The sequence below is a fragment of the Lytechinus variegatus genome, chromosome 19 (assembly GCF_018143015.1).
Source record: "Lytechinus variegatus isolate NC3 chromosome 19, Lvar_3.0, whole genome shotgun sequence".
NCBI lineage: Eukaryota > Metazoa > Echinodermata > Echinoidea > Temnopleuroida > Toxopneustidae > Lytechinus > Lytechinus variegatus.
The window spans coordinates 7,635,051-7,648,611 of NC_054758.1; the positions used below are offsets into that span (position 1 = coordinate 7,635,051).

The window sequence follows — 13,561 nt, forward strand, 5'->3', positions numbered from 1 at the left end:
CTATTTACGTCTTGGACCGACCTTTAACGTCACCATCCGAAAGACGTGTCCAGGGATCGAACCTATGCATCAATAATTAATTCCCCATATATCCTGGATATAGTAACAGGCGCTTCAATGCAATGAGCATGATGAATACATGTATTATCGAGGATGAAACCATGACAGTGATGAGAATAACTAGACAGCTTGTCTGAATAAATGAGGTTTTATTAATCATGTTCATATATCGAAACTTTAAAAACGAATTTACCCTACATGCCTTTACTCCACTTAGTCCAAAAACACTATGTACAATACATGAACATAACACTTTATGAAAACCAATAAAAACAGAAAAAAAATTATTTGAACATAACACTTTATGAAAACCAATAAAAACAAAAAAAAATACAAAAAACAGAAAAAAAATTGAACAATAATAACAATGACCATAATCATAATCATTACAAAAAAATAGTAATCATAACACTAGTAACAATATTAACAATAAGACTTATAACAAAAACAATGATAAAACATGAATGATAACAACATTAATGATAGCAAGTTACTATAACAATAATAATAATGATAGTGTTGATAATGATATAATAATAATAATAATAATAATAACAATGATGAAAATAACGAATTCAATATCAGTGGGAAACTTGTAATCACAACAGCTTCTAAAAATAATACTTTAAGAATAAGCACACAATCTCTATTTGAAGACAATGAACTGAGTACAAAAATCAACACAAGTAAAATGACCATGACTTCTATTTCAGGCCTATTTGCGAAAATTGCAAGAACTATAATAACAAGATCTCCTAATAATACTTTTCATAATTAATAACAACAGTGTTAACATCAACGCAACAATTACAAAATATATAAAATATTCTTAATTATGTCGTCCAGAGAATAAGTACATTTTCGCCAAAATCCTATTTATCGATCGGTTTCATACTACGTTCCTTACATAAAAACAGTAGAAAATGGAATAGACTTTAGGTCTGAAGTTAAAATGAATGGGAAAAAATGAAAACATGAAACACTCATGATAAAGCAAAATAAGAAGTGCATTTTCTATTCTATACAATGTTTGGCCACATTAAACAGAACATTTTGTATTGATACTACAATGAAGGAATTATGAAAAAATAGTAATTTCGTAAAACTTCATATCAGATATAACTTCTATGACGAATAAAAAAACAAATGTATTTACAAAACATCAACAAAGAAATAAAGATTTACAAAAAAAACTTTATATCAGATACAAGTGCTGAAATTCTCTGACAAAATGAAAGCAATAGACTGTTGAGAATCATTAGAATATATAGTTTTGGTCAAATAAATTTGAGGTTAATATATTCTTTTGAAAGGCAAAAGTTCATGATGAAGAAAGAAATGACGATTACAACTCGGCTTTATAGACGCTAGATGAGGTGATGAATATATTGTATCCCTTCCGTTGTATATGTATTACTTTTAAGCATTTTTATATGTTTGTCTCTGGGGTTGTATATTAGGGCGTTTTTAGGCTTTATTTCATACAATGACCTCCCTCCAAATTAAGGGGAAAAAATGGGAAAAACCCATTTGGATATTATCACGACATTTCCGGAAATTGATTGAATATGTCAGTGTACTTTCATAATGAAGAGTGGAAGCACTAATTTGGTGTGCTTTATACCGGCCAATTAATGTATCCCAGCTGAGAAAACCCAATCCCAGTACGTTACTTTAAAAAGTGTTTACAATATTGGGTAAAAAGCGAACAAATTTGATTGTGTGGTAAAACGATGAATTTTTCCATATATTCTGTTGGAATTTACACATGAAATACGCATTTTGCCTAATATGGGACAAAATGTTTTCCCCAAAACATTTTTACCTTCTTTAAACAATATTGAACATAGTTTTACTCGTTTTGTTTTGTGTTTCTTTGTTTACAATTACTGTAACTTTATCAGATGCTTCCAACTATAAACGAGGTTGGATTAAACATTTACAAATAGAAACTGCATTGACCTAGGCCTTGTATTGATACTGACAGATAAAGGTCATGTCAGTCTTATAGAATGACGTCACCCAGGTCATATCAGCCGTATTATCGAATGTATGGACCGCCTGGATATGAGCGTTTAGTTGAGGTTGATCGACTTTCCATTTATTCCAATGGTTTGGTAGGAGAGGGGTTCCGTCAGCCCAGAAGTAGCTGTTAAATTAAAAACAATAAAACATCATGGTCAGATGATAATGATTGACCTTGCGCTGACCTTATAAGGAGACAAACTGCACCTTCATAAAATAATGGGGAACATGGGGATGCGTGTTCTTATTTTTCTAACAAAAATATCATTAGAATATTAAGCTTATGGTGGCAACCCCTGTAACTTTCCTTAAACGATATCTTAAAATGCAATCTTTTCACCGTTTCATCTTCAGATATTTTGAAATCTATTTATTGTATTTTCTTTGTTAATTTGTGGCTGAAATTTTTTTTCGGAAATCAATAAATGAATGTATGAATGAATGAATAAAAATCCGCAAAGCGTAATACGGTATAGAGTTGTCTCTTTTACAGAGTCATGAACTATCCCACTGAGTATTATATTTCGAGTCGCTGTCAGTAGGATGTTCCTGTCCCCGTCATAAACTCTACATTATAGAGTTTTCTCAACGCGACGCAAAACGGATTTTAGAACACAGTAAAGCTATTGAAAATGCCTGTAAAATGACAAGAGCAACTGGAAGGTCTTTGTCGAAAATGGGTGGACCGGAACAGCAGTTCCGTCAAAAGTTTCGGAGCTGACGAAAATGCAAATACCTCGTTTTGTCCAGAGTCCAGGACGAAACTGTTTTCTTGATTCAACAATTTTTTCCACAAAGACTTCTTGGTTACTCTTTGCCACAAAGGTCATTTGACCCTGGTGCTTTTATAGCTGCATGATTTGACAATATATTTACTATGTTCTTGAATCCGGTTCCCTGTTAACTTGGTTAGAACTCGATTAAGAACTTTCCATAAAGTTGATTAAAAGTTGCATGTCAATAATGTTAATCTTTTATTTATTTATTTATGTTTTTACTACAGTGCTACGAAAGATCAAGTGCCTGCTCATGTAACATACTTGTTGTTTGTCTTTTCGGAGAGTCCAAGCCATACTTTGTTGAGTCCACCTCCAGTGTAACGAAGCCAGTTGTGCTGAAAGCGATTATGTTGCATGTCTTTTGACGTCATCAGGTAGCCTTTCGGGGTCGTGCCATTGATGGCAGTATATTTATTACATTCTCTTTGTGCTTGGAGCCAGTTCATTCGTCGGTTGAAAAATCTGTAAGCGCCAAAGGAAAATGAAGCAAAGATTTTGTTTTTGAAAGTGCCATATATTATAAAGATATTTTTTTCACATAATTATTATGAAACATTCCAGAATAATGTACATTGCCTTTTCTAAAGAAAATTACCACAATACCGAGATAGTGAGTACTGTTTTAGTGTGTTTATTTCCAATTCGTCCAATTGCCAACTCGTCTGCTATCATTATTTTGGTATACCATCAGTTCTTTCACGCACCACATGGTCTACTTTCATTTAGTCTAATGCCATTCCGTCTAAAGACATGTTGGTCCAATAGCCATTTAGTCTATATACTATTTGGTCTAATTAGACTAGAGCTGATCTTGTGCAAAATAATAGAAAATGAAATGGATATTACACCAACTGGTTATGAGACGAAATGGTCATATACGAAATGGTGACTAGACGAAGTGATGATTGGACCAAATGGTTATTGGACCAAACGGTTGTTATAAGAAATGTTGATGGACGGAATGGCATTACGCTACATGAAAGTAGACCATGTGGTGAGTGGACGAGTTGGCAGTAGAAGAACTGGAAATTTATTTTTTTGTGCACTAGCAATTAATACGGTATACACACACTACGATATAGGGGTTCAAATGTGAACCATAATGGTTGGCACCTTCAAAGGTACAGTTGCCCATATTAAGCACCCCGAAGAGTGCAGAGTTGAACCATGTAATGAAGGTGCAAAATTCAATCTTTTATAACATAAGGTATATTGCACCCTAAAGGTGCAAAATGAGCATTTATGGGTGCAAATTATAGTAAAAACAAAAGGTGTATTCCTGCATTTCTTCAACTTAGGGTGCAAGATTATACCTTTACATCGTAGTGTTTACAAGTCTTAATCATTTGGTGATGTCATAGACCTATACCACGAAGACTTACAGTTTTTTGGACTTTTAACCTCAAATTTGCCCTAATACTGATCACGATTGTATATGTCTTCATTGACAGTCTTTTCGACATTTCCAGAATCCTCTTCCGTCATCGTATCTTCAAACTTCTGAACTTGTATTATTGGTAGCAACATTGACCTCTTTCCATCTGTGCTCTTAAACTTATTGCAGTTCAAGATTACAGGATGTAAAGGAATTATCTCTTGCTGGTAGAAAGTAGCACACAGGGTGCAAAGGGGAACGAACGGCTGCATATAGGTCAGGTGGGTGTTTCATAAAACTGTCCGTAAGATAAGAACGACTTTAAGAACGACTGGTGATCCTTTCGTTTGGTAAATGGTATACACCACAGGCGATGGTTTAGCGCGTAAAAAAAGGATCACCAGTCATTCTTAAAGTCGCTCTTACGAACAGCTTTACGAAACACCCACCAGGATTGAGTTGTTGAAACGAAATATTCGACGAAAATTAATGACACAGTAAATGTAATGTAGAATGCCCATTAAATAACAAAGCGCAATAGGGGGTCTTTGTCGAGAATTGATGAAATATAACAGCAACTTCATCTTAAGTTTCGGAGATGACGAAAACTGTAAATTGGTTGTTTTCCAGACTCTGGGATGAAACCGTTGTTTTGATTTTTCAATTTCCGACAAAGAGTATTTGGTTGTTTATTGTCGTGAATGGACTTTGACAATGTTTTCTCTATGTTCTTGAATCCGTCATACAACGTCGAGTAAAATCTCCCGAATATAAACCTTGTAATACTGTCCATTGTCCATTGTAAAATATGTATATGTTGTTTCCATCGTTGCAGGGCCTCTTTGTAAATCAGTTTTATAACTGAAAGGGCTACCTGCGTGAATTAAACTGAAATGAATAAATGAATACTAAGAATCTTTAGTTCTTGCTAATACTTTGAGGGGAAGAGAGAGAGAGAGAGAGAGTGCAGTGAGGAGCATTTGGGGTAATGAGGCATCAATTTAAAGGGGGCAGACATAGCGTACGGGTATTTTTAATAACCTCCTACCCCTCCCTAGTTTCGTGAAATATTTTGACATAATATTAGAAAATTGACATTATATTCCGACTCTCTCCCTTTCCTTTTCTGTCTTCTATCTCCTCTTCTTGATAGTTCAAATTTTGGTAGTCCATGCTCTAACACCCCCCTCCATTTATGTACGCCAGTGGTAGGGAGAAAGATGCCAGTAAAAAAATGATAACATAATTTGAAAATTTCGCGCCAAATCCGTTTGAAGGTGAATATAATGCATCAAAACAAGTCTTTATACTGGGCTTTCAAAGTGACAATTATTACAAAGCTCTGTCGATGGCGTGCTCATTCGCATGGTCACGCTTAAAATCGCTTGATTTCGCGCGCCTATGATACGGATCCAGTGTTTACAGGTGTCTCGAGCCTAATTTCAACAGAAAGGCAAAAGAATAATCATTCGACCTAACCCATGCCTAGATTTTTAAATTTGATATCTCCGATTGACAAAAGTGTATGCGCGTGATTCGCCATCTAACACTGATTCTAGGAAGGGCAAGGGCACTCACGGAACTTCTTTTGTCAGTTTGTCCAAATGGGGAAGAAATATTGCTTGGATTTTGGAACTATTTGACTGGCGGAAGAATTGGGCCTGTTTTACCGTTTCTGGAGATGAAAGAGATCTCGCCAGGAGATGTTTTCATGACTGTTTATATCGAAATGAACCTGTCGACGTACCCTTTTATAGCCAGATAGAAATATCAGATATATTTACCATCCACTGGTATAAGCATTAGGCGCTCCTATTTCATCATTATGTGATTTTTAAGTGCTATTTTAACACAATGGAAAATGATAATAATCACCAACAGTACGTGTAAAATTAAACATTTATTTGAAAGAAATGTAACCTGTAAAGATGGTGATTAAGGGATGCAGTATGTTTATGTACCGGGAATTGAAAATCGTCAATTTTTCTGAAGCTTATTTTACACCCGGGATCAATGAAATTTGAGTGTTATGCATGTTAGGCTTTTCTCTTTTCAGTCAAATCAACTTTTTGTTGTTGGGATGGACTTAAAAAGGTCAATCTTTTTTGCTCACATTAAATCAAATTAAAACAATTAAGTGTTTCACTTACATGCCAAACGCCATGCTCTCATAAGAAATCGACTTGTCACATTGACATTGTGCGAAATATACTAGTTCCCAACTTTTAGCCCCAGAATTCAAATTTTCCCCGTAATGGCCTTGTCTATAAACGTAGGCTACGAGAAATAGAGAAATGAGGATAAAACACTATTTAAAAAAAAGTCTCGCGTCAGCACGAAACCGATTATTCATTTGCAAGTTTTGGAGGAGATTATCTCTCTGTTTTTACTTCCGTCCTGCTAGACTAGTGATTTCCTCGTTCTGGAAACTATCGTATCATTTTGAGGACACGGATAGTCTGGCTAAAGTAAAGGCGCATTTCGACAACCAAATGAAAATAAAATATACTAAAAAAAATTATAATTAACGAAATCCTTAACATCCATTCAATATTTTAACAAATGTTTAGCCTATGCAAGTTTTGTTAATTTAAATGTATACATTGCGGGAGGGTGCGAGAGGCATAGCTTCAGAAAAATTGTTTATTTTCTAATTCCCGGTACATTTACAATATTGCAGCCCTTAATCGCCCTCTTTACAGGTTACATTTCTTTCAAATAAAGGTTTAATTTCACATGTACTCCAGGTGATTATTATTATTATTTTCCCATTGTATAATCTTGAGCAAAATGAAACGTATCAACGTAGAGGGCACTAAAATAGTGGGGAACGCATTTCTTTACTCTTTGAAATCGACAGTGCATACTTACATTACACGAGTATAACCTAAAATATTGATCGAATTCATGAAGATGAACGAAAATAAACTTGAAAAAAACAAATAAAATGCTGGGATATTGTATTGGATCATTAACATTGCATAAACCGGGTCGTGTGGTCCAGTGGTTAGAGCATTGGACTCATAATCGCAAGGTTGTGAGTTCGAATCCCAACTCTGCCATTGTCTCCACTTTTATAAAAAGGCCCAAGAGTGATATCTGTCGTCTATTACGTCAGCCACTATGACTGATAAACCTAGACGTAAAATGTTTCCAAGGTAATTGGTTATATACACTGTGAAAAAATTGGGCAATATTTTACCCAATATTTTGCCCAACGTTGGGCCGATAGTCAACCCTACCAACTACTGGGCAATATTTTACCCAACGTTGTTGGGGCATTAATGTGCCCAACTGTTGGGTAATATTTTGAACTACATTTTGGGGGACATTAATTTGCCCAACTTTTTAATAAAGTTATTAACCCAACATCTGGGCAAGGCCTTTAATAATCACCAAGAAAAATGGCATAATTTTACTAAGTTGTTGAGTTATTATGATCCCTCCCTGCAATCAATAATACTATTTGTTGGGCATTTTTCATTTGCTTTACACAACAAATGGTCATTACTTGACTGGGGTTTTGATGTCGATCCGGAGACCTTATCCGAAAGTGCTTTGCATGCACAATAACGCTGCATACAAGTGCAAGTGCATATCTCAAGTGAGTGAAGCAAAAACAAAACAGCGTCAGATATATGTCATGTATGTAGGCCTATTCTTACAAATTCCTTACAAATTATGCTTAACGTAAAGTCCAAAATAAAAAAAATAAAAAAAACGTTTAAGCAACTCATCTATGAAAGATTCAGCGAGGCTCCCCAGCCCCCAGTCATCTAGAAGCTCCTCCATATCTTATCGACCGTGTGTAGCATGCTGCAAGCGCAACTCGTGATCGTAAAGTTTCGCAACATTTACCACTCAGCAGGGCAATTACTAGCCCAACAATTGGACATCTGTATTTTGGCAGCGGCAGAGTAAAAATTTGCCTAAGTATTGGGCACATAATGCCCAACAAAACAATAACCAACGTATATATTACCCAACAAAAAAATGACCAACGTAAATTTACTCTTTTTTTTCACAGTGTACCAGCTTGGCGTTTACCAGCAAAAAATGCTGTCCTGCCGAGTTCCTACGGGAGTTACCACAAACAGAAACAGAAACAGAATATTATTATAGTCCGTAAATTTATACCGGAGTCAGTTGAAGTATATACATTATGCAACACACACTCAACTTGTATTGTGGTTTGATGTGCAATGTTACCGGTAAACAGGATGCGACAGTTCAGTTGAGCCCCTAAGCCAAGAACCATGCTAAGATTATCAAATATAGATTGCCCTTAAATCACCCAAAAGCCTTTAATCACCTTTAATCATAACCGTAGTGTACGCCTATTCTGTACTCTGCACAGTAGCACATAAAATGGGTGTGGCTCATAAGATACATGTACACCCCTATTCATATACCCGTGGTCGTATATCCATATGCACCCCTATGCCTCGACCCGTGTTCAGAACCTAGTATTCTTATTAAATATGCCAATTATTCTTTTTTCATTTTTAACATTAACTTTACAATATTTTTCCTCATTTTTCTCTGATGGGGGTTTCATAAAGTTGTTCCAAAGTTACGAGTGACTTTACCTAGTTTACGAATTACTGGTGACACTTTCTTGAGAGTAACCTATCAGCAATGATACATTAATGTAGGGTATATTATTTACCACAAGAAAGGATCACCAGTTGTGCGTAAAGCCATTCATAACATATGGACAGCTTCTACACGGTCGCATTGCACAAGTTTAACCTAACAGGAGTTGAATTGAATCCATGAGGAAACATTAATGAAAATCAATTTGAATTAAATCAGAAACAGTGGGGATAATTATTATGAATCGATGATATTGTATTTCCCAGTCCTAAAAGCTTAGTTTACTGGGATGATTGTTTAATCTTTGTGGTTTATCTAGGGATGTGGTATAACCCCGTGGCATCTGGTAACCCGGTAGTATCATTATATTAACACATTATAACCAAATTAACTCTGTAAAAGAAGAAGATTCACTGTAATCGAAAAGGCTTTCATAACCTAAAAGCATTTGGGATACATTTGCCTTGTTCTCTACATAACGAGATATTAATTTTGAGAATTAGGCATAATATTCAATGGTTTCCCGCGCTCTTCAAATAAATAGATAAAACGTATTCCTAGCCTTGGGAAGCGAGGGTGCTAGTGGTACTGATGAACCCGCTTTGCTAGGGTGCTGTGTATATCATCCACCATTGACAGCACCCCCTGGAAATGAAGTTGGTGTGTTAAAATGTACAATTTACACCAAAATCACAAATTTTCCTTGTTCATGAAGAAAAAAACTCTCAAAAAATTATTCCCAGGGCCCTGTCCCTAGCATGTCTGGTGGTGATAATAAGGACTCGCTTTTTACTTATTTTTTTGTAGGAACGCCGTCTTATTATGTCTTCAGTAGCACAGTCACTAATCTCAGCACGTCCGTGTTTTTTTCATGTTGTGTTAAGCTAGAGAACAGACGTACTTCGCATGACGCGGCTTCCTGCGGGATCACACAAACCAAGCAACCTCAACATTATTATTCCTTTCTAAAGTTTGTTTCGAACAAATCATGTGTTGTTCAATCATAGTTATATTCTAAATATGAATGTAACGGTATATGGTGGCTCGCAAATGATTATCTTGAATTAGATAATGGAGCATTAAACACATGGCGGAATGGGGCCCTTCAAATGATCTATGGATTTCCTATTAATTAGTGATGTTGCAGACTTCGGAAGAAATGGATTTATGTTACAGAAGAAGAAACATTACTCAGTTTTCATTTTATCAGCATATATTCGCTTTCATTTCTGCATGATTGTCTTTCTTGCTTTAGTATCTCCCAATTAATTTTCTTAATTCAATATATTTTATAGTTCGTTTTATTATCTATAAAGTCATTTAATATTAGCTTGTACATATTCAATCTGCATTTATTTGTTTTTCATTTTAAAGGGGAGTTCACCCTTCAAGGTTATTGTAACAATATCAAGAAAATATATATAGGCTATATAGTAGTGAAGGCCTTAGCAAAATTCATCGAAGAATAAAAATGTTATTAGAATTTTATTTCCTTAATTTGTGATGTCATTTGCCAGAGCAACTTTCCCACAAATCGTATTTAAATAAATCAACGAAATGTCATTTTCTCAGAAAATTGAAATTTGTATTGTCAATGCCTTGAGTATTATCACCAAAGACAAATCATTTCACATACTCTCCTGAAAAACCTTTAAAAATGAGTAATTAAAGTTTAAAATTTATGAAATCATGTTACATTACATATGAAGCAGCTGCCATTGTCATAATATATAAAATTGTAATGTTTCATATTTGGCTCCTTTGAAAATGTAAAGAAAAAAACGATACAAAAATACGACTGACTACAGTTTTCATGTGTAAAATCATTTTTCAGTATGAAAAATAAGAATTAAAATTATGATTTAAATAAAAAAGAAAGGTGGGGGAAATGAGATCATCAACCCACATTGCATATTATGACGGTATGTTTTTTTTTTACAAAATATTGTTAAGAATCATAATTCATTGTTTTTTTTTTATCAAATTTTGATTGTTTTTTCGGTTCCATTGCACTTTGCTCCGGTGAAATTGCTCCGATGGGATATGTACACGTTAAGCCAAACATAAATCTAACCTTATTAACAAAATAAACCCTAATCGCAATCTTTACATTATTTTCGAAAAGCTTTATAATCCTAATCCTATGCCCTCTGAGATATTTAGACCAAATGTTGTGTCACCATTTTATCAGCGTTTTGCTCATTGAATTTTACTTTTTTTTTAAATATCAACTTCAGACAGGAGTAGGAACTAAGGGGTGGTATGCGTCGGAGGGTGGTCACTTTTCCTTGAATATCGTTGAAGCCAATGAATGGGATGCCACCACCTATTGAAATTTTGCATTATAATTCGTTGCATTTAACTGGAATTAGGTAAATTATTGTACAAATGTGTTAGCTCTTGCACGGTCCTATATTTTTTTCAGATACTTTCAATCTTGGATAAATTCGTCATGCTGTAAATCTATACAGATAATATGATGATAATGATGGTTAAATTAACCTGATTCAAGAACCGTATAAATGACCCCTCCCCCCCAAAAAAAAATAAATAAATAATAAAAAAAAAACACGAGCTGGCCAGACGTGGCCTATGAGTCAAAATTACCAATAAGCTGCGAGCGAGCAAAACTTGTTTTTTAACGAAATCTAATTTTTGTGACAGGAATTGACATTATAGTTTGAAAATCGTACATGTATCATATTCTTCACCCTTTTTCCCCTTTTATTCTTGGTATTGAAATGGGGGCCCAACCACTAACTGTACGCCAGTGCCTGGTCCTGATGTTAGCCAAGAATATGCTTTCTCAATTAATGATTAAGAAGGCAGGATTAAAGTTAATGTTTTTAGGTAAAAATGTAAATTGCTTAATTGCTGTTTTCGTTAATCATTTTCCAATTACTTGCACCATACAAAAGATTTACCCAATATTGAGTAAATGGGTAATATGTATGTATTGGGGGGTAATATGATACCTAACACTGTGTGAATTTTATCCAATATTTGCATAGGAATTTCGTCATAAAATATGCACTTTGCCCCCGTTATGGGAAAGAAATCTTACCAAGAGCATCTTTTACAAAATAGTGGGTAAATTCTAACTCCACCCTTTTCTAGAGGCATCGCCGCGTGTGTCTAGACCTTTAGACAACCAAAAGCTAAAGGTGACTACATTTTATTCCCAATTTACACGACCCAGAACTTTCAAGTTGTACATCTCTTTTTTCCTTCTTCCCTTATCTTCCTCTTTTTTAATTCCTTTTCTTCTTTGAAAGTAAGATTTATGAATCAATCTACGAAAACAAAATATTTATATGACTTGAAACGTATTTGTTCAAAATCAAGGAAGAACCTTTTCTGCTTTCTTATTTCATTTGTGCGTTTTTTCATAGCAGTTCGAAGTGTTACAAATTTAGTAAAAAAAAAGAAAGAAAAGGTATTCAACCAATTACAGAATCTTTGCATTTTTACTAGGTAATTCTTCGTTTTCTTTAAGGTTAAATCTGTTTAATCTCCTGCAATAAATAAGTTGGTAAATAAATGAATAAATAAATGAATGAAACAATGAAAAAATGAATAGATAAAATACATAGATAAATGAATGAATAAATAAAATTGATTAAAATATATATAAATAAATATAAATGATAAATTAACAAATGGATGAATGGATTCATAAATCAATGAATGAAAATCATAGGGCCGAGATCGCCCCTATTGCGCCCCAATAGTTCCCTCCATACTCACTTGTAACAGTATTTACCGAAGTTAGACCATCCTGGGATACATCCTTCCATGGGAAAGGTTCCTGGTTCGAATCCCTGGCCACAAACCTCCGTTAATACCACAAGAAGACAAGCCATGCACAGTAATCGCCTCATCCTTGTTCCTGGTTGTATTCTAAACGTCGTCCAAAAATCGCCTTCACCTATCACAAAGAGACCCCAAGAGATTCTATTGATCCGTCCACTTTAAACCTTGACGATGCAGATCTGAGAGTGGCCTTTGTCTCTCCGGATAACTCTCCTGTTTAAGTCTTGAGCTTAGAACCGAACGGGACAGGACTCTTAGGACTCTTAAAATGCGAGTTATTTGCTGCAGCTAATGACGAGCTCCGAAGGAACCAATTGACTAAGGAGCCTTTGCTATTTGGACTCAGACTCAAGATAGAGCTTAATAGTCGCTCTAGCTGCCGAACAGTCGACGGACTTCCTTTCCCTTGTTAGCTCTTGAGTAGCTATGTCTTTGGTCGCCTCCAGGTTTTCACATCAAGACCGTCAACAAACAACGGACCCCTCCAAGTTCCCCTGCGAAGAACTCCACACTGAGAAGCAAACTCCCTAGTGACGCAGCACCCCTTCCTTCTCCGAACTGTGTGTTAATCCATTGATGCCCTTTAACTACGGCGCAATACCACACATTAATTAACTACTTTTCAGGGTGTCTCATCAAAATGTGATATGATGCCGGATTTTCTTTGTGTGCAAACTAACGGTTCCAGGTTTGTAACCCTAAACTGCGAAATGAGACACTGGCACTTGCAGCACCTTTTGTGGTATTATCTTGCACCCTGAGTATGCTGAGTTGAAAGAGATGCAGAGCAATGCACCCTTTTGTTGTTATTTGCACACATAAATGCTTATTTGCACTCCGAAAGGTGTGTTATGTAAGTTTTAACCTTCAGGGTACATAAAACTACACGTTAAATTTTTGACTTCATTGAAAG

General features: G+C 35.2%; 1 protein-coding gene across 1 annotated transcript; it reads right to left on the reverse strand.

The window, feature by feature from the left end:
* Nucleotides 1–1,226: 1,226 nt before the first annotated feature.
* LOC121405990 (snaclec echicetin subunit beta-like) lies at nt 1,227–13,215 on the reverse strand. The gene is made up of 3 exons (XM_041596985.1): nt 12,583–13,215; nt 3,126–3,326; nt 1,227–2,209 (listed from the first exon to the last, which is right to left on the reverse strand). Exons 1-3 carry the CDS (start codon nt 12,714–12,716, stop codon nt 2,023–2,025), a joined length of 522 nt encoding a protein of 173 aa, XP_041452919.1. The 5' UTR covers nt 12,717–13,215; the 3' UTR covers nt 1,227–2,022.
* Nucleotides 13,216–13,561: the final 346 nt, after the last annotated feature.